General features: G+C 34.7%; 1 protein-coding gene across 2 annotated transcripts in view; it reads right to left on the minus strand.

The window, feature by feature from the left end:
• Positions 1–14,552, minus strand: part of ESPL1 (extra spindle pole bodies like 1, separase) — a 40,736-nt gene extending 26,184 nt beyond the window's left edge. The window contains exons 1-5 of one of the 2 annotated variants that reach the window (XM_051962028.1): positions 14,363–14,483; positions 12,979–14,037; positions 12,631–12,735; positions 12,346–12,466; positions 10,387–10,523 (exon numbers count right to left, since the gene is read on the minus strand). In XM_051962028.1, the coding sequence (XP_051817988.1) occupies positions 10,387–10,523; positions 12,346–12,466; positions 12,631–12,735; positions 12,979–14,037; positions 14,363–14,443 (1,503 nt within the window). In that variant the 5' untranslated portion in view covers positions 14,444–14,483. Of the gene's footprint in view, positions 1–10,386; positions 10,524–12,345; positions 12,467–12,630; positions 12,736–12,978; positions 14,038–14,362 lie in introns of both variants that reach the window. The other variant, XM_051962030.1, reaches the window with a different exon arrangement.
• Between the last annotated feature and the right edge of the window lie 8,432 nt (positions 14,553–22,984).

A 22,984-nucleotide genomic window follows, 5' to 3' on the forward strand; every position in this document is an offset into this window, starting at 1 on the left:
CACTGGTCACTGGCCTTGACCCAGGAAGCTTGAGGCAGTACCTCCTAAACCCCAACAACAGAGTTCAACTTTAAAAGTCACAAAATAGACTGGAAAGTGAGAAAAAACAAACTTTGACCAAAGAAAACAATTACGGTGATTAGGAAAGTCAAAATACAAAATCAGAAGAGGACAACAATGTCAAAACACCCATATATGAAGCTTCAAAGACAACTCTGTTTCTCAAGTTTGATCGAAGGGAAAAAAAATCAAATAAGAGAGGCAAAAGAAAAATTGGGAAGAGAAATGAGAATCATGAAGAGTCAACAGCTTGGTAAAGAAAGCACACACAAAAAAAATTAGAAAAAAGATATATAAAAATCCACTTTAACTTCTTAAAAAGTAAAATTGACCAAATGGAAAAGGAGGCACAAAAGCTACCTGAAGAAAATAATTCTTTAAAAATTAGAATCTAATGACTTCAGGAGGTATCAAAAATCAACCAAACAAAATCAAAAGAATGAAAAAAATAGAAAATGTAAAAAATCTCATGGGAAAACAAGTGACCTTGTTTTTAGATACAGGAATTTAAGACAATTTAAGAATTACTGGGCTACTTGAAAGCCATGATCTAAAAATAAGTAAATAAATAAAGCCTCTTTCAAAAAATCATACAAAAGTGTGCCCTGATCTAGTAGAACCTGGGGGTAAAATATTAACTGAAGGATTCCACTGATCACCTCTGGAAAGAGATCTCAAAATAAAAATTCCCGGGAATATTATAACTAAATTCCAGATCTTTCATGTCAAGGAAAAAATACTGCAAGCAGCCAGGAAAAAAAAAAAAAAATCAAATTTCAAGGTGTCATATCAGGATTACACAGGATAAAAAGACTTAGACTAAGATATTTTGGAAGGCAAAGGAGCTTAGATAACAACAAAAAATCAACTATCCAACAAAACTGAACAAAATTCTTCAAGCATAAAAATGCACATGCAATCAAACAGGGGAATTTCAAACATTTATAATGAAAATACCAGAACTAAACAGAAAATTCAATTTTCAAATACAATACTCAAGAGAAACAAAAGGGTAAATAGGAAAGAGAAAACATAAGTTTTTCAAGAATGTTAAACTGTTTACACCCCTGCAAGGGAAGATGATACTTGTAACTCTTAAGAATTGTATCACTTGAACTTTCTTCATCAATGAGATAAACTGAATCAGTTCCATTCATTCAATAATGAATAGAACCAGCTACACCCAGGAAAAGAACTCTGGGAAATGAATGTGAACTACTACATAGCATTTCCAATCCCTTTGTTTTTATCCACTTGCATTTTTTATTTCCTTCTCAGGTTAATTTTACCTTATTTCAAAGTCTAATTCTTCTTGCACAGCAAAATAACTGTATGGATATGTATACATATATTGTATTTAACATATACTTTAACATATTTAACAAGTATTGGTCAACCTGCTATCTGGGGGAGGAGATGGGGGAATGAGGGGAAAAATTGGAACAGAAGGTTTGGCAAGGGTCAATGCTGAAAAATTACCTATGTATATATCTTGTGAATAAAAAGCTATAATAAAAAAAATAAATAAAATACAATTTGACTTTTAAGAGAAAAAAAAATTGTATCACTATTTGTCAGTTAGGGAGAGTATCCATAGAGAGTGAGGGTATAAATAAACTTTAATGGGATGATTTAAAAGAAAAAATTAAGGAGGTAGAGGACTGTACTAAGAAAAGAGGGAAGGGAAGCAGAATGAAGTAAATTAGCTCACAGGAAGAGTCTCAAATATCTATTACAATGAAGGGAATGAACCTCTTAAATTTGGGTATAAGCAATCTATCCTCTAAGAAAGTAGAAGGAAAGGGGAAAAAAAAAGAGGGAAAACTGATATCAGGGAGGGCAGAATTGAGGGAGAAGGTAATCAGAAACCAAATACTACTAAAAGGGACAGCGAGAAAGGAAAGAGAAGTATAAAGAGAAAAACAGAAGAGAAGGAAGTATACAGTTAGTAATCATAACTGCATATGTAAATGAGATAAACACTCATAAAATAGAAATGGACAGCAGAGTGGATCAAAAACTAGAACCCAATAATATGATGTTTACAAGAAACACATTTGAAGCAGAAAGACAGAATAAAAGATAAAAGGCTGGAGCAAAATATATTATGTTTCTGCTGAAATTTTAAAAAAGGCATAGCAATCATGATATCAGATAAAGCAAAAATAAAAATAGATATAATTAAAAGAGATTAGGAAGGAAATTACATCTTCCTAAAAAGTACTTTTTTATACTTGCTAAAAAAGATAAAGTAAAATCAATATTAAATACATGTGTACCAAAAGATATAACATCCAAACTTTTAAAGAAGTTAAATAAGTTACAGGAGTAAATAGACAGTAAAACTCTTATTTGTTAGGGAACTTCAACTTCTCCCTCTTAGGACTAGATAAATGTCACTACAAAATAAACAAGAAAGAAATTAAGAACATGAAAAGAATTTTAGAAAAGTTGAATATGATAAATCTCTGAAAAAAAAAAAAGAATAGGAAAAGAAAGTAATATACCTTTTTCTCAGTAGAACATGATACCTACACAAAAAGTGACAATGTATTAAGAGTATAAAAACCTTACCATTAAATACAGAAAGGCAAAAATATTAAACTTATCCTTTACAGCTCATGATGTGATAAAAATTACATTTAATAAAGGCCTATGAAAAGAAATTAAAAATTAATTGGAAACTAATCTAATCCTAAAGAATGAGTGAATTAAACAATAAATCATAGAAATAATCAATAATTTCATTAAAGAGAATGACACTACTGAGACAACATACCAACATTTATGGAATGAAACCAGAGTACTAAGAGCAAAACAAAGGATCAATGAATTAGGCATACAACTAAGAAAACTAGACAAAGAACAAATTAAAAATTTCCAATTAAACACCAAATTGAAAATCCTGAAAATCAAAAGAGATTAATAAACTTGAGAGTAAGAAAATCACTGAACTAATAAATAAAAGCAGAAGTTGGTTTTATGGAAGAAAAAAAAAATCCAATAACAACAATATATTAGATAAACTATTGGCTAATTTGATTTAAAAAAAGAAAGAAAAAAAGAAAACCAAATTACCAGTATCAAAAGTGAAAATGGTAAATTCACCAATGAAGAAATTAAAGCAATGATTAGGAGATATTATGCTCAACTGTATGCCAATAAATCTGACATTTTAAATGAATTAGATGAATATTTAGAAAAATAAAAATTGCCCACATTAATAGAAGAGGAAATATAATACTCATATAATCTTATCTTAGAAAAGAAATGAAACAAGATATCAATAAATTCCTTAAAAAAAAATTCCCAGGGACAGATGAATTCACAAATTATATTCTACCAAATATTTAAAGAACAAATAATTCCAATTCTATGTAAACTATTTGGGAAAATAAACGAAGAAGGAGTCCTACCAAATTCCTTTTTGAAACAAAAATGATGCTGAGACCTAAACCAGAAAGAAAACTTTAGGCTAATTTCCTTAATGAATATTGATACAAATTTTAAAAAAATATATTAGCAAGGAGATTACAGTAATATATCACGAAGATCATACTCTAAAATCAAGAAGGACTTCTATCAGAACTATTGATTCAATAATAGGAAAATTATCAGCATAATTGACCATATCAATAACAAAACCAATAGAAACCACATGATTATCTCAATAAATGAAGAAAAAGTTTTTGACAAAATATACCTATTCTTATTAAAAACACTAAAAAGTATAGGAATAAATGGAGTTTTCTTTAAAATGACAAGTAGTACCTATTAATACCATCAGCAAACATTATCTATAAGGAGGATAAAGCTAGAAGTTTCCTCAATATAATCCGGGTGAAGCAAAAATATCTATTATCACCAGTATTATTCAACATTGTACTAGAAAGGCCAACAATATCAATAAGTAAAAAACCCCACAGAATTAGAATAAGTAACGAGGAAACAAAGACATCATTTTCTTTCTTTTTTTTAATTATTAAAGTTTTTTATTTACAAAGCATATGCACGAGTAATTTTTCCAACACTGACAGTTGCATAACCTTTTATTCTAAATTTTTTCTTCCTTCCCTCTAACTCCCTTTCCCTAGCTAGCAGGTAGTCTAATACTTGCTAAATATGTTGAAATACAAAAAAACCATCATTTTTTGCATATGTTTGCAGTACATAATAATGTACCTAGAGAATCCCAGAGAATCAACTAAAAACCTAATTGAAATTAATTAACAAATTTAGCAAAGCTGCAAGATATAAAATAAACCCATATGAATCATCAGTATTTCTATATATTACAACAAAGTCCAGCAACAGCAAAAGCTAGAAATTTAAAATAAATGTAAACAATACAATACAAAATACTTAGGAATCTACTTGCCGTGGCAAACTCAGGAACTATATAAACACTATTATAAAACACTTTTTACACAAATAAAGTTAGATCCAAACAACTGGAAAAACAGAAATTGCTTATGGGTAGGTCAAGCCAACATGATAAAAATGATGCTTCTATCTAAGTTAATTCAGTTATTCAATGTAATGCCAATCAAACTATCAAAAGATATTTTATAGAGCTACAAAAATAAGAAATTCATCTGGAAGAACAAAAGATCAAGACTATCAAGTGAATTAATGCAAATAAATGTGAAAGAGGTTGACCTAGTTATATAAGACCACAAAATGTATTATAAAGTGGTAATCATCAGAACTATCTGGTACCAGCTAAGAAATAGAGTGGTAGATCAACAGAAGAGATGAGGTATTATTATTTTGTAAGAAATGACCAGCAGAATGAATACAGAGAGGCTTGGAGAGACTTACATGAACTGATGCTAAGTGAAATGAGCAGAACCAGGAGATCATTATACACTTCAACAACGAAACTTTTCAAATGGTTTGGGCCTCAAGCTTTTGATGGATAAGATTTGAAGGACTTTAATATACCACTTTAATAAACCAAAATTAAGTAAGAAAGAAGGGCCTACATTGAATTTTAGAAAAATTAAGTATGACAAATTTCTATATTTTACTGAATGGGGATAGAAAAGAATTTACATTACTTCGTTGCTATACATGATACCATTACAAAAACAAAGACCTCAACAAAATATACTGAAAAGCAGGAATAACAAATACATATTATTGATCATAATGCACTAAAATTATATTTAATAAAGGGCCCTTAAAGAAAATATTTAAAAATAATTAGAGCCTAAGTGACATTATTCTAAAGAATGGGTCAAAAACAAATTATTAAAACAATTGCCGATACAATGACACAGAATAACTAAAGTAGCTCAAAAAGGAAAATGCATATCTCTGAATGCCTTCATAAACAAAAGAGAAAAAGAACAAATCAGCGGATTGGGCAACCAATTGAAAAAAAATTGAACAATAACAAATCAAAACTCTCATTAAATAATAATATATAGATAACGGAAATTAAAGATTTTAATAAAGTTAATGCAAAAAAGACTGATGTTACAAAATTAGGAACTGCTTTAAACACTTTTTAAAACTAATAAACAGTCAGCTAACCTGGGTTAAAGAGAGCTTAATTGTCCATATCAAAAATTAAAAAGAGAAAATAAAGGAAATTATTAAGACATAGTTTGCTCAATTAAATGCTAACAAAACTAACTTAGAGGAAATAAATGAATACCTGCAAGAATATAAAATTACCAAATTAGTAAAATAAATAGACTAAGTAACCATTTATCAGAAAAAGAAATTAAACAAACTATAAATGAATTCCCAAAGGAAAAAAAAATACAAGATCAGATGGGCTGATTCACAAGGGAATGCTATAAAATATTTTTAAAAAATTAATTCTAATAAAATATACTGTTTTGATAGTAAGAAGGTACTGTTCCAATCTCTTTCTATGATATAAATATGATCTTAATATCTAACTAGACAAAGTAGAGAAAAAATGAAAACCCAACAGGTTAATATCCCTACAGAACATTTATAGAAAAATCTTAAGATAAAATATTAACAAGTAGGTTACAACTACTCAGAAAGGTTATACACTATTACCAGGTTGGCTTACACCAGGAATGTAAGGTTTGTTCAAAGCAAAGAGTATAAATATAATAGACCATAAAAATAACTAAGACAATAAAATAAAAACTATAAAATTATGTCAATAGTTATTGGAAAGGCTTTTGATAAAATTCAACTCTACTAAATATTCTAAAAAAAAAATCACAGGAATAAATAGCCCTTTCCTCAATATAGTAAAAGATATTTATCTAAAATCAACAGCAAACATTATTTATAATAGAGAAGAATTAGAAGGCCTTTCCAGTAAGATCAGGGATTTAAAAATGTCCCTTATTAGCACTACTATTTAAAATAGTAATAAAACAAGAAAAAGAAAACAAGCATAAAGAGAAAACAAAATTATGGTTTGTTTTTTGTTTTTTTGCAAATAATGATATATTTAGACAACCTTAGTCAATTAAAATTAACTGAAATCATTACTAACAAGCAAATTTACAGGATATAAGGTAAAGCCACGTAAATAATTTGAGAAACAATAAACAGTTATGTTCCTATAGCAGAAGAAAATCGAAACACTGGAATTGAAGTAGCTCAGAAGAGGGAAGCAATGGAGTTTATGAAACCAATTTAAACTAGGTAAAACTGGACAGAACTAATTGGGCAGTTAAAAAAAAAAACTGAAAATAAATTTAGTTTCATAAATATGAACTTCTCCACAGGAGGAGATAAGGCTCATTTCAATGGTCATGCAATGTATGTAACAGAGGGGGAGTGGGAGAGGGGAAACATAGTAAGGGATGTATGTTGTAAAAGAATGGGGAAAAAAATGTTAACCTTACCTCCCTAGTCATTGGGAAGATGGAAGAGAGATGACTAAAAGGCTATGTATGCTCTTGCTCCTGAAAACTGTATGTCAGCTCATTTTGAGTTTTAACATCCACTTCTTATAGGAGTGTATTAAAACTTTAAACCGCTTCACTCATCTTAAAATCGTTCATTTACTGCGCCCTTGTTTGGGGTTCAGGAATTTGTTTCCAACAATAATTTGTGTTCCTTTTATACAACAAACAATACCCATTCAAGAGAGAAAAAGAGATATCCCATTCAAAATAGCTATAGCTATATAACAAAATAGCAAGAAGCTATAAATAACTTGAGAGTGTATCATCCAAGATTCACCAAAGAACTATATGAATAAAAGTATAAAATACTTTTTATAAAAATAGAGACAGACCTAAATAAGTGGAGAAACAATGATTGTTGAAACCAATATAATAAAATGCCAAGGCTAACTAAATTAATTTACTTATTTAGTGCTGTAACAATTTAAAGACCAAAAGGATTTTACAGAGCTTAAAAAAAAAAAATTCCAATAACATTCATAGGGAAGAACAAAAGGAATCTCAAAGATAATAATGAAAAAAACATGGTAAGGTAGGAAATCTGTCAGTACCAAATCTCAAACTCTCCTACAAAGTACTAATCATTAAAACAATTTAATACTAGTTTTAAAAAGTTAATCAATGGAACACATTAGGCATATACAGAAGCAAACAGTAGGATAGTATTTAGCAAATCCAAAGAATCTAGTTACTGTAGGACTCTCTAAGAAAAACTCTGGAAAAACTAGACAAAGAGTCTGGCAGAAATTAAATTAAGACCAGCACCTCATAAAACATACCAAGATAAGCTTCATCAAAAAAGATCACATCATAAACAAATTAAAGAAGCAAGGAAGAAATTACCTTTTAGATTTATGGATAGGGAAGAATTTATGACCAAATAAAAGATGGAAAGTATTACACAAGGTAAAAAAGGTAATTTTGATTATAACAAATTAAAAATTTTTTGCATAAATAAATTTAATGTAGTAAAAATTAGGAGGAAAATTGTTAACTAGGAAACAAACTTTATAAAAAGTTTCTCTACTAAACGTCTCATTTCCAAGAGTCAGGAGGAGTTCATGAGCTCAAATCTAGCCTCAGATACTTACAAAATGTGTCATCCTGGGAGAAAGTCAATTAATCCTGACTGCCTCCAAAACAAACAAAAAACAAAAACAAAAGCAAAAGAACTGATTCAAATTTGTAATTCACACCTCAATAATTGATCAAAAGACAGAAGCACTTAAGTCTTAAAAGGAAAAAAATCCAAGCTATCAACAATCATGTGAAAAATGCTCTAAATCACCTCCCAACTATCAGATAACTATACCAGAAAATTACCTAATTGTGCATAGTCTTTGATCCAGAAATATCAGTACTAGCCTATATCCCAAAGAAATCATAGAAAGAGGAAAAGGATCTAGATGTACAAAAATACTTATGTAATAGTTTTTTTGTAGCCAAAAACTGGAAAATAAGGGAGTCTCCTCTTGTAAGGAATGGCTAAACATATTATGGTATATGAATGTAGTAGGATATAATAGAATATAATAGTGACATAAAAAATAATGAAATGGGACAATTTTAGAGAAAACTGGGGAGATTTTTATGAACTGAAACAAAGTGAAGTGATTAGGACTACAAGAAAAATATATTTATGGCAAAAAACAAGTTTGAAAGAATTTAGAACTCTGACCAATATAATGATAAGCCATGAATCCAGAAGAATGGAGATGAAACAGTCTCCTCCTGATAAGAGGTGATATGCAAAAAGAGACAATACACCTTTGGACATGACTAATGTGAAAATCTGTTTTGCTGGACTATATAGATATGCATTTAGGTCTTTGTTTTTGTTTTTAATTTAATTTAATTTAAAGTCATAGGAAGATCATGTTAAATACTTATTTCTTAGAAAACTAAAAATAAGAGGCAATTAAATGGAGAACACTTATTAGCTGTGTGAATCTGGGCAAGTCACTTAACACAAATGCCTCACCAAAAAAAAAAAACAAAAACAAAAACAAAGAACAAAAACTAAAAACAAAAGGGGAGAATGAAATATGAAAAGAATCAAATTAAGTAATATAATGATGAAAGCTGAGCAAAGAAAATTAAACGTATACCAACTTCAAAGACCATTTTTTGATGGCATCCATTTTCTCAGAGTGGTCAGAAGAATGGGTGAAGAATGTTGCTTGCTCTATCAGAAGTGGTTGCTAATAACAGGTCAAGTTAGTGTAACTTCTTTTTTATAGGGGAGTAAGGCTTAGGTGATATATATAAGAAATTATGTGTTTAAAAAAATCATGTATTACACCCAGCCATTCTGAAAAGCAATTTGGAACTATGCTCAAAAAGTTATCAAACTGTGCATACCCTTTGATCCAGCAGTGTTTCTACTGGGCTTATATCCCAAAGAGATACTAAAGAAGGGAAAGGGACCTGTATGTGCAAGAATGTTTGTAGCAGCCCTTTTTGTAATGGCCAGAAACTGGAAACTGAGTGGATGCCCATCAATTGGAGAATGACTGAATAAATTGTGATATATGAATATTATGGAATATTATTGTTCTGTAAAAAATGACCAGAAATGTAAGAAAGGAGAATTTCAGAAAGGCCTGGAGAGACTTACATGAACTGATGCTGATGAAAGGAGCAGGACCAGGAGATCATTATATACTTCAACAATAATACTATATGATGATCAATTCTGATGGATGTGGCTCTCTTCAACAATGAGATGAACCAAATCAGCTCCAATAGAGCAGTAATGAATTGAACCAGCTACACCCAGCAAAAGAACTCTGGGAGATGACTATGAACCATTACATAGAATTCCCAATCCCTATATTTTTGTCCACCTGCATTTTTGATTTCCTTTATAGGCTAATAGTACACTATTTCAAAGTCTGATTCTTTTTGTACAGCAAAATAAGTGTTAGGACATGTATGATTATATTGTATTTAATTTATACTTTTAACATACTTAACATGTGTTAGTCAACCTGCCATTGCGGGGAAGGGATGGGAGGAAGGAGGGGAAAAATTGGGACAAAAGGTTTGGCAATTGTCAATGCTGTAAAATTATCCATGCATATAACTTGTAAATAAAAAGCTATAATAAAAAAATTTTTTTAAAAAAATCATGTATTAAAATGGGGGGAAAGGAGGAAGGCATAGTTCCTGTTTTCATGTTCAACATTACCAGGTAAACATAAAAGGAAAAACAAAACTTAAGACTGGTGTGATTAAATTAACCAGGAGTCCAGGTCCATAATCATGTAAAGGCCTTGGGCTAGGTAGAGAAAGCCTCTGTCCTCCTAAGCCAATAGGCACAGACTAGGCACATCTATGATACAGCCTCATTTAAGAGAGAAGACTAGCTAGATGCCTAGAAAATCCCAATCATTTACTAAGTTCAATTGTCCCTCACCTTTTCTGGAGGTAGTCCAGAGTATGTTCCAGGCTTTGCCAATCCCATCTTCTGACAGAAAGGCTCAGTGACAGAGCTGGCCTCCGCATAAAGCTTCTGGCTGTAGAATCTATATGCCAAGTGACTGGTACAGCAGGCTGCCAAGCAAGAGAAAGGAACATCAGAAGTCCAATTCCCATTCCCCACTACTATCTCAACTGCTAACCATGATGGGGGAAATAAAATTACAATTCCAACATCTAGGCCTGGGCAGGCCATTCCAATAACACAAATTTGCTTTTCCCTAAATAAAATTAGCAGTGTGATACATGGAGAAAAAACTGACCTCTAAATCAGAAAGTTTTTGACTCAAGTCCCACCCATAGAGATTGTGGGAAACCCTAACACTAAATTGCAGGTGCCTAAACTGCACTGATGAAAAGTATTTCTCATAGGGAAATATCTTCCCCAATAAAATCACAGATCTCATTAAAGAGCAAACAAACAACTTTTTTCCAGACCATTGCACAGGCTAGCCAAGCTAGCATCAATTTATTTCACATGCTAACAACTCTTTCTATCATTTTCCTTAAAAAAAGATTTGACTTAATTCTCTAATTGATAAATGATGAAATGATATGAACAGACAATTTTCAGAAGAAATTAAAGCCATTTCTAGTCATATGAAAAAATGCTCTAAATCACTATTGATTAAAGAAATACAAATTAAGACAACTCTGAGATACCATTACATATCTCTCAGGTTAGCTAAGATGACAGGAAAAGATAATGATGAATTTTGAAAAGGAAGCGAGACACTAATACATTTTTGGTGGAACTGTGAAAGGAGCCAACCATTCTTGGAGAGTAATTTGGAACTATGCCCAAAGGGCTATCAAACTGCATATCTTCGGATCTAGCAATATTTTTCTTGGGTCTATATCCCAAAGAGATCTTAAAGAAGGGAAAAGAACCCACATGTGCGGAAATGTTTGTGGCAGCCCTCTTTGTAGTGGCTAGAAATTGAAAATCGAGTAGATGCTCATCAGTTGAAGAATGGCTGAATTATGATATATGAATGTAATGGAATATCATTGTTTTATAAGAAAAGATCAGCAGGATGATTTCAGAAAGGTCTGGAGAGACTTTCATTATGCTGAGTGAAGTGAGCAGAACCCAGAGAACATTGTATATGGCAACAAGATTATGTGATGAGCAATTCTGATGGCCTTGGCTCTTTTCAACAATGAGGTGGGCTTCAGACCAATTCCAATAGACTTGTGAGGGAGAGAGCCCTTTGTATCCAGAGAGAGGACTGTGAAGACTAAATATTGATCACAACAAAATATTTTCACCATTTTTGTTGTTGTTTGCTGGCTTGGCCTTTTTTTCTCTTTTTTTTTTCTTTTTGATTTGATTTATCTTGTGCAGTATGATAAATGTGAAAATTAGAAGAACTGCACATGTTTAATCTATATTGGATTACTTGCTGTATAGGGGAGGGAAAGGGGAGGAGGTAGGGAGAAAAATATGGAACACAAGGTTCTGCAACAGTAAATGTTGAAAACTATCTTTGCATGTATTTTGAAAAATTAAAAGCTATTATAAAAATAAGATTGGCTTTCCTTCATAAAGTTTTCCTAGATTAACACTATATTTATCCTATTTTTATTCCCTGCATCTGTAGGATTTTCTAATATATGAACTCTCAATTATATGTAATATATTTTATTAAACTTTATTATATTTTTCCATTACCATGGAAAACTGAAAAGATGGCTGTACATTATGAACATTTTTTCTCTATTCCTTGGCCAGTAAGATTCAGGAATGCAAATGGTTACTTCTTTAACTTCCATAGTGACAAAGCCAGTGGCCCATTGTGTCAATTGCTTGGCCAGCCTTCTAGGAAAGCTTCTATGTGGACATACCCTTAAGAGTTTTTATGACCACCCTAGTAGAGAATACCCAGGCACTGACCAGTGATTCCAAGGTACTCTGTCTGCTCTTGGTCTTTTAGGCCCTCTAAAGCTTCGAGCATCCAGACAACAGCATAGTGACAACTCTCTCCTAGCTGTGTTAGGTCAGTCAACTCGGTTATCTGAAGAAAAAGAGATATGAGATTAGAGAAGGCAGGAACCCCTGCCACCACTTAAAAGAAATAACTGTAACAACAATATCAAATTGGATTTGGATCCTTTAAGCAAGACCAAAGCAATACTTTTAGGAAAATATCTACAACCCGGCTGTACCAACCAAGAGTACCTTAGAACCATTGAAGAAATCATAAACCATCTTGGTATAAAGTTGGAATCCATGAAAATGCATCTGAGCCAAGACTTGCTGCTGCTTGGGACAATCTACAGGAGGCTACAAAGATAAGGAGGAGCAGAAAATTAGTCAATAGGAAAGCAAGTATGTGAGGGCCTGAGCTGGAGAAAAAGCCAGAAGAGAGGCAGCTGGGGGTAAAGCATGACTACTGCCAACACTGAATCTCTCGAGGTGGCAGCAAGCCTGTCAAGGTGAGAGCAGGTTTCCAGACTGATGGAGGCCTCAGCTGGCAGGGAGCTTGAGATAGGTCCTCACCAACCCCTCCCCTGATCCATCACTTACACTGTCCCGAAGCTGGCGTAGGAGATGACAGTATTTGCCCAGGAAGGCAGAAAAGCCCAAGATGGTGTCCAAGTCATACTTTTTCAGGGTATCATTCTCTAGGACTGAGAAGATGAACTGGGAAGTCTCAGAAAGGGCCCTAAGTGAAGATGACGGGCCTTGCACACCAAAATCGAGGGTAGCAGCAGCTTTGCGCAACAGCTCACCCACCACCCCGAGGGCTCCCGGCAGCAGTCTCTGCAGTTCTACCCCAAGGAGGCACAGCTGGAGGCTAGGGGCCAAGTCTGTGTTTCCTAGGTAACCCTGGGCTTCCTGCACAGCCCTGGTGGCCTCATCACAGCAGCGGCCCAGGCAGAGCCGCCGGCAACGTTCTAAGGTGAGCTCTAGGAGGCAGAGGGCCCTGCGGGGGGAGAGAGCACACAAAGGGCCAGCTTCCTCACCAACCAGCACTTTGATCACACGAGTAGAGAGCTGTTCACTGAAGAAGCAGGCATCTGCCTCACTCAAAGGATGACCATTAGCTTCAAAGAGCCGGCAGGCAGCTTCAGCTTGACAAGCCGTTGGGGAAGAAAAATGGGGGAATTTACAGGGTGTACTTTCATCCTCTAGGAGAACCAAGAAGCTAAGAGCCCACAGGCGAACAGAGAATGCCGAATATTGATCCTCAACTCCGTCTGCCCTCTTCCAAAGCAAAGAAAAGGCCCCTCGGGCGATTGCCTCATAGTCCTGGTTTGTAGCCACAGGCACATGCTGCACGAGACAAGCATGCAATGACTGGATCAGGCGATGAACAGCTTTTGGGGCCACCTGGGCACTAATATTCCTCAATAGAACAAAGAGGATCCGTTCCAAGTAGAGGGGTGAGCGATGAGGGGTTGCTGTCAAGTAGCCATCACAGGCCATCTCCACCAGCTCCAACAAGCTGCTCAGATGCTCGGGACAAGTCAGCCCAGCCACCACTTGCTGGTTGCAGGCCCTCAGAATGCCATCACATGCCAGCCGCTGCTCTGTTGCAAGTGAACGGCCTGTGGGGCTTTCCAGTGGTCTGGACAGGAACTCCTGAAAAGAAAGAATTTGTAAATCAGGTTACCAAAGGAAGGAAGGAGGTAGAGAAAAGAGGCCAAAAATAAAGATTATTCCATAATAATGTCTATCTTTTGTTTTATAATCATAACAAAAAGGAGGGAAAAGGTTTTAAAAATCAAGTGGGCTAATCAAGTGGGCTACAGCCCTTGGGACTCTGTACTAACTCCCAAAAGACCTTAGCTTGCTATTTCATTTATTACTCAGGTCCTCTCTAACTTGATAACACTGCTCAATGTTGGTTGGAAACCGTTCAGTCTCTTAAAAGGTAGAAAGTACCCTGGCCTGCCAGCTCCCTAACCTTCAGTTCAGCCATTAAAACTTTCGTCTCTTCTTGGTTGCTCATCCATTTTCCGAAGTCTGCTCCTTTAAAGTTCCTCATGGTCCATATGAACTGCAAAAATAGAAAAAGAATTCAACTAGGTCCAACTAGTTGGAAGGATAAGCTCAATATTAAGTAAGCATATAAAAAGAGTCACATCATCCTATTTATCACTCTCTCATTGACAATGGCCTTTCCCCACTTAAAGTGCACATAAAATCATTTTACTAATTTTTTTTTTTTTGCTAGTATCCATTTTTCTATTAAGTACGACCTTCACTCACTTTGAAGAATACGCAAATCAGACACTAGTTCTAGCAGATACTGCCCTGCTGACAAGTCTTTCAGGGACTGGCCTAAATAAATTCAACAAAAAAGTTAATCACAGAGAGTTATCAATTTCATTCATTTGGTTATCAATTCATTTGGACTCAACCACAAAAATTCAGTTATTTATTCAGATAAGGGTTGTAGACAAAGTCCTCGTGGGGATCACAAATCTGTCTCTAAAGTAACAATGTTTATTTAAGCTTATTTGTGAATTGCTTACACTGTAAATTATGCTGTTTTCTTCTTCCAAACTAGAAGCTAAGCGAGAGGGCCATATGACTCATATGGTCCATATGCTTCAGAATTTGTTTCCTCATACGGACTTGACAACAATACTTGGAAATTTACTTTACAGAGGTATAATAATATAAAGTGCAATAAAGTTTACAAATATTATCTCAATATTTGTAACAGCAGCAGATATGTGCTAATACCCCCAATTTTACAAACAAGGAATGTAAAGATTAAGCGATTTGTCTAAGTATATGAGACAGAATTTGTATCTCCAGGTCCTGTATTCTGTTTTCTTGCCCTCCTTCCCTTCTTCCCTATTGGTCCCACTAACGTCGCGCAGCTCTCCCTCTTTAGTATCCCTCCCTCCTCCCTTGGAATCCCTTCCCCTTTCTTGTACCCTTCCCTTATTACTCTTTTTCCTTCTCCCTTTTCCTCTCCCACTTTTTAATGAAGTGAGAGAAGAATCTGTGTAAAACAAATATGTCAATTGTTTCCTCTTTGAGCCAACTCTGATGAGAGTAAGATTCACACAATGTTCCTCCCCCTCTCTAAGTTCCCTCATATATGATAGGTTTCCTTTGCCTCATTGTCACATGTAGTTTCCCTCTTTTTATCTCCCTTCTTCCCTTTTTCTGACACTATCCCCTTTCCATTTCTACTTCCCTTTTTTATGTTATATCGGTAAAATCAAATTATACATATAGTTTTTATGTATATTCACAACAGAAATATAGTTCTCAAGAGTTCCTTTTACCTTTTTCTACCCATGAAGAAAACTTTTCTCAATTTTTACAGTAAAAAATAGGCAAGAGCTATGAGCTAAGAATTATGACTTCAAATGTCACTCTTTTAAGGAACAATGGAGTGTGGATTATTTTGATATTGAATTAGATGGCAAGGCATTATGTTTATGATGTCATAACATTTGTTATCATTCAGTCATATATGACTTTTCATGACCCCAAAGATAGCCTATCCATGGTGTTTTCTTAGCAAAGATGGAGTGATCTGCCACTAATTTCTCTGGTGGATTAAAGCAAATATAGTAGTTAATTGACTTGCCCAGGATCACACATATACTAATTGTCTGAAGCTACATTTGGAATCCTGACTCTAGGCTCAGCATTCTATCCACTAAACCATTTATTTAGCTGCCAATAACACTACAGCTGTGCTAAAAGAATATATATTTTGACATTACCAGACTAATCATTCATCACACAATATTCCCAACTCATAAGAAAACAATGGTCAGAAAAACAAGAAAACTTCAAATGAAAGCAGAATTTCTTGACAAATATTAAAACCCAAAAGGAAGCCACAAAGTAAGTTTCCAAGTGGCTCATCTGTTAGTCAAGAAAATTTATTAAATCTTAAATGTGTTACAATAGCAGAAATGTGTCCAGAAAAAACTAGTTTTAAGACTTTCAGTTTTTTGGCTCAATTACAATCATATGCTAATAGATGGATATCAGTATTCCGCATACTTATCTATGTGAAAAGATATTTTCAATGATGAAACACGTTATAGATAAGCATTTAACTGATGAACATTTGCAATTAATTTTAATGAGGGAACACTTTGGACTCCAATTAAGCAACATTCTGCTCATCAATAGGAAAAAACTGTAAGCCACTTTAATTATATGTTTAATGTCATTAGTAAAAAAGTCATGGAAATTTTTTTCTTGTTATATAGGCACTTAAATAGTATCCTCAATTTTGCCTCTTGGCTCATAAATACATATTAACCATTTGGTCTTTTTATCAAAAAAGGTATGCTGTTCCCTGATTCTATACTATTTCCCTTGGTGATCTCATCACTTCCCATGGTTTCAATTCTCATTTCTACTTATCAAGTTCCAAATTCTCTGCTGACTTCAGTCTCATCTCCAAGGAGACATTTCCAAAGAGAGGTCTCGTAGACATCTTTTTCTAAAATTCCTTCCTTCTTCCTAGCTTCCCTATTCACATGAGGCTCGGGGACCCCCCCCCCCAGTGACTCCAGCTTAGAATCTGGGTGTCATCCTTGACTCCTCACCTCCCACCCTCTCACATATCCAATCTGCTGCCTTCAAGGCTGTGGATTTTAACTTTCCTCCCGTCTACCAGGGTCTGGCACCGGCTTAATGTCAATGTTTTATTGACGGAATTATTCATTAGAATAAGGTGTCATGGATATGGAAATCTGGTTAGAAGAATTGTACATGTTTAACCTATATCGGAGGAGGCTGGGAAAGGAAGAAAAATTTGGAACACAAGGTTTTGCAAAGCTGAATATTAAAAATTATCTTTGCATGTGTTTGGGGGAAAAAAACTACTATAAAACAAAACAAAAAAAACTCCTGTCATTATAGACCGCGGATCTTCCCCTTAACGACTTCTGAATGAAATCGGAAAGGACTCTTGGAAGCTGCCTTGTCTACACCAGCAGATTCCACTTCCGAGCCCCCTTCCCCAACCCATAGCAACCACCGCCGCCCCTCCCCCACCCAGCAGCTACTCCATCCACCCCCGGGATCAGTCAACCCGGCCTGGGTCTCCTTCACTTTAAGCCAAAACCTCGGCCTCTCCCTCCGCTCGCCACCGCCTCATGCAAAACAAACGAGGCCTCTCCCCGACAACCAACCCCGTCCCCCAACGGTAAGACAACGATCCGGGAGGTGGAAAGCACCCACCACTTGCCTTCGGTCGCGGTCAGGGAGCCACGAGAAAGCAAAGGCTCACACTACCAGACTGTACCATTCTCTTCGCGCGCCAACCCTTCATTCAAATATCAGAGTCTGGCCAATCAGCGGGCGGATCGTCACTCAGAGGCGACCGACAAGGAGTGCCGTGAGTCGTAGCTTGTCACGTCTAGCGCTATTCGGAGCACGTGATCACAAGTCTTGCCCTCCGTGCCCCAAGAAGATTGGGGGGCTTCGGGGTGGGGCATGCTTTAGGCAGTTTGGGACGTGGAACTCTTTCACTACTCTTGGGGCAGGTTATTGCTTCCCCTTCTGCAAACCCTGTCTCTTCTCAGAGTAGGAAAATGCAAAAGAGGCTTGAGTGGCAACAGAAGGGAAGGAAGTTTTTTTTTTTTTTTTTTTTTTTTTTAAATAACTTTTTCGTTGGAATTAATGCTGCTTCTAAGTTCTAGATTTATTATTTCCTGGACTTCGAGAATTATCTTCCTTTCTTCCTTCCTTTCGCCCTTCCCCTTCTCTTTTCCTTTCTCTCTGCCTTTTAGTCTTAATGACACAAGGGTCACAACAATTTTTTTAAGCGATTTTAAGTTTTGGACTGAATATTATTTCCCGATTTCTTTCCCGGAAATCTCCCAACTCTTTCATATTTGCCATTCCTGGTGTCTATTTTATCTCTTCTTTGTGTCTGTAAACTCTTCTCCTAAATAAACCTTCCTTTTGGGGAAAAAAAAATGGCCATTGTGAATTTGTCACGTTTATTTTGAACAAGGTATTGCTATCTTAACTTCATCAAAAGGAATTATTTATGTTATTATTATTTATTATTATTTATGTTATCTCATTTAATTCTTATGATAATCCTGCAAGAAGCAATTCATTAGAATTTTAGCCAAGATGGACCCCTGAACAGGAGACAAAGTGTCTAGCTCCCATATATTTAATCCAACAGAACCCTGAACTTCACACCGGACTTAATAATGATCAAAAAATCCAATGAGAGGCTGTAAGTGACATCATCTACCCTGAAACTGCACAAAAAGTAAGTCAGCAGCCTATAGACAAAAAGGGGCTTGCCCACCCATCTGTACTAGCAAAGCCAACAATTCACTGCCCAGGAATATCAGAGAAATAACGGTATAGCCTGCAAGGGGTGGAGCAGCATAATGGAAGGGTTCCCTTAAAAAAGGCACCCCCAGTATTTGGAACGCCCCAGAGAGCAGCAGATGCCAGACCTTGGAGATGTTGGCCATCCTGGTGCTACATACAGTGCTGAGACTAGGGCAGTCCAAGCAAAGCCAACCATCACACTTACATTTGCCTCTTTACAGAAAAGTCCACAAAGTGCCACAGCTATCAGACTACCATAAAATTACCTTATTGTGCTGGAAAAAATAACAAAATTCATAGGGAGGAACTTAGTGTTTGCCAAAAACTGTCAGGAAAACTGGAAAACAGGCTGGCCCAACATCGTAAACAAATTAAGAGGGAAAAGCAATTACCTGTCAGATCTATGGATAAGGGACAGAGTTCATGACCAAACCAGATAGGAAAGATCACAGAAGGAAAATGGCTGCGGAAAAAGAGATACATTACCTTGGTACTAATGGAACTGTGAATTGATCTAGCCATTTGTACACACACACACACACACACACACACACACACACACACTTACTTATTCACATCCATAAATATGTAGAGGAGTGTATATATATATATACATACACATATGTAAAAAAAAATTTTGTGAGTGGAGAGCATGACCAGCCTGGAAATTTGCTTTGTTTTACTAAACATATTATTACAAGGGATTTTCTTTGCTTTTTCAATGGAGGGAGGGAGAGTTTAAAAAATAATAATAAGGATTTTTGTTCATTGAAAAAATGAAATTTAATTTTTTTAATAATATTTTATTTTTCAAATACATGCAACAATAGTTTTCAACATCCACGTCTGTAAAACCCAAATTTTTCTCTCTCTCTTCCTTCCCACAAAACCTCCCTTCCTAAGATAGCAAGCAATCCAAAATAATTTAAATCCAATATAATTTTTCTTCTGAATTTATTTCCAAAAAATTAGAAAGCAGAGCTTTGTAGGGGTGAATGTTATAAATGATCCATGTATATATTTTGAAACTAAAAGCTTTAATTTAAAAATAGAAAACATTTTAAGCTATGAAATGAAAAAAAATTTTAATGAATTTATTTCCATATATGTCATGCTGCACACACACACAAAATCAGATCAAAAAGGAAAAGAACACAAGAAAGAAAAAAAACAAGGAAATAAAAACAACTAAAAAAAAGATGAAAATGCTATTTATGATCCCACATTCTGTCTCTATAGTTCTCTCTCTGGATGCATATGGCTCTTTACATCCCAAGTCTATTGAAATTGCCTCACCTCATTGTTGAAGAGTCAAGTCCATCACAGTTGATCATCACATAATCTTGTTACTATGTACAATAATTAATCTCTTGGTTCTGCTCACTTCACTAATCAGTTCATGTAAGTCTTTCCAGGCTTTTCTGAATTCAATCTGCTCATCATTTTTTATGGAATAATAATATTACATTACATTCATATACTATAGTTTATTCAGCCATTCCCCAACCAATGGGCATCCACTTAATTTCCAGTTCCTTTCCACTACAAAAAAGGCTGTTATCAAAATTTTCCCACAAATGGGTCCTTTTCCCACTTTTACAATCTCTGATACAAACCCAGTAGGCACACTGCTGGATCAAAGAGTATGCACAGCTTAATAGCCCAGCCCTTTGGGCATAGTTCCAAATTGTTCTTCAGAAGTGTATCCTATTCAACATGTAAAGGACTGCATGCCATCTGGGGGAGGGGGTGGAGGGAGGGAGGGGAAAAATCGGAATAGAAGTGAATGCAAGGGAGTAAAAAATTACCCTGGCATGGGTTCTATCAATAAAAAGTTATTTAAAAAAAAAAAAGTGTATCATTCTACAACTCCACCAACAATTTCATTAGTGTTCCAGTTTTCCTGCATCCTCACCAACATAAAATTTAATTAAAAAAAAAAAAAAAAGGTCCAGGGAATGGTCTATCAATACAACAAAACCATATATTACCATTGGGGGAATTGGTCAGATTTCTTAAAAAGTCATTGGAATACAAGGATAGACCTTCAGTTAAGTAGACCTTGAAAAGAATCTGCTTTCCTGTTACAAAATGCAGAAGATGATGAATCTATTAACTATTTGTAACTACCAGAGAATTAGAGAACTCAAAAAAGTGCCTCCTGCCATTGAAGGTCTGAAGGGGAAGCAGCTCCTTTCTGTACTCCTGTTGGAGCAGCTCCTAGGAAAGAGATAGTCCCCATAGAAGACTGTAATAGACAGCCTGAACCATATACAATTTGAGAATTGGAACTGCAGATTAACAGGTCTCTGAATGTTGATGGCCATTCAGAAGCTTCAGAGAGTTCATGGCAAAAGTGCCCAGATTATGTAACAAATAAAATTCATGCAATAAACATAGGCATCAAATTTAGCCTTAGATACAACACTTTCTTTCTAGCTTAAAATATCATTTTTTCTATATATCAGCAGCAAAACCTTTTGTGACAGATGAATTGACTGAAATAATAAAGAAATCAAAGATTGGAGCTTCCAAGCATATCAATTGATTAAACAATGTATACCAATTGTCTAACCAATCAGGGCCAGACCCTGTCAGCTTTGGCACTAGACTCTGAATTCAGAGGGAGATAGGTTTTTATGTAATAAAAACAATCAAATAAGATCTATTAATTAAAATAAAACAATTAACCAGTATACAAAATTAAGTAATGTGATTTTTAAAGGAAGAAAGATTAGGGATTTTCCAAGTTGGAAAGGGAAGAGTGAAACAGATACAATTCCCTGAAATCAGAAAAACAGATGTCCCACTCTCCTCAGATGTCTGTATTCAATCAAAAGAACATAGAAACAATAACTGATTGACCACTTTAGGGCCAGTTTTTACATAAGACACAAGGGTTGCTTGAAATATACAATTATGAGAAACTCTATCAGTCTTCAGACTCGACTGGATTTCTGGTCAGTGTAACTTAGGGCCTTAGTTAAAGATCTTTAAAGCAGCAGTTAAATAGGTCCATTTTCCAGCCAGTCAGAACTAGGTTCAAACAATGCAATAAGGCTTTTTACCAAGACAGAAATTGAACTAGATCCATAGAAAGGGAACTGAACTAGCTTCAGAGTTGAGTCACAACTATGAGTCAGAGTAATTTACTCAATTCTCATTACTACTTGCTACTCTAATCTCTCATTATTAGAAAGAGAAGGAAAAAATTGTTCTAAAAATAAATACAGAATATATAAAAATCTGAAAGATTATAAAACAAGACACACATAGGAATTATGTAAATAAAATTACAAAATAATCAACGCAAATAAAGACAGATAAGCAATTGGAGAGCATTGTTTATGAGCAGACTGTCCAAATGATCCAAAGAAAAATACTACCTAAATTAATTTCTGGATTAAATGAAATGTCAATCAAATTAGAAAAATGTTACTTTGTAGAACTAGAAAAATTATAATATTATTCATCTGGATGAACAAGAGGTCAAGAATCTTTTAAAAATCCCTCCCCCAAAAGAGGAACTATTTGCTACATATAGAGAAATTATAGCTGAATTCACAGAACAACAAAAAAAGAATCCCATCTCTTTAACTCCCCCCCACCGTCCCCCTGACAAAGGTAGCAAACATCCCTATGAATCACAATGGAAAACTTTAGGCCCTTAAATAATCACTACAGAGAAGCACACTCCAACAAAGACCACCCTTAATTCTGGAGCCATCTATTCCTGCTGCAAAGATTTTTCTGGCATACTTTAGCTGACTTCTTTCTTCCTCCACTTTTCCACAAGATGACATATATACTGTCTATTACCCACATAGTGAAGAGGGAAGTATGTAGTCTGGCAGTTACTAGATTAGGGATTCCAGAGCCTTCAGAGACTCTAATACATTGCTGCCAAAGTAATTTTCCTTAACTGCAGATCTAACCATATCACTCCTCTATTCAATCAATTCTAATGGCTTTCTGTTGCTTCTAGAATAAAATATGAACACCTCTATTTAGTTTTAAAGTCTTATACAAATACCAAACTCTTTAAAAATATATATACGGCGTAATACCTCAGCTAAGGAAAAGTAAAGCAAATAAAGAGAATTGTAGAAAAATATGATCAATAACACAAAAATTTAAATAAAACTCTGACAAAAAGATTTTTCAAAAACCATAACTCAAAATGAATGAGTTGGATTTATACTAGGGATGTAAGGACAGCTCAACATTATTAAAAACAATATAA

This window comes from Antechinus flavipes, chromosome 5 (genome assembly GCF_016432865.1).
Source record: "Antechinus flavipes isolate AdamAnt ecotype Samford, QLD, Australia chromosome 5, AdamAnt_v2, whole genome shotgun sequence".
NCBI classification, from domain to species: Eukaryota; Metazoa; Chordata; class Mammalia; order Dasyuromorphia; family Dasyuridae; genus Antechinus; species Antechinus flavipes.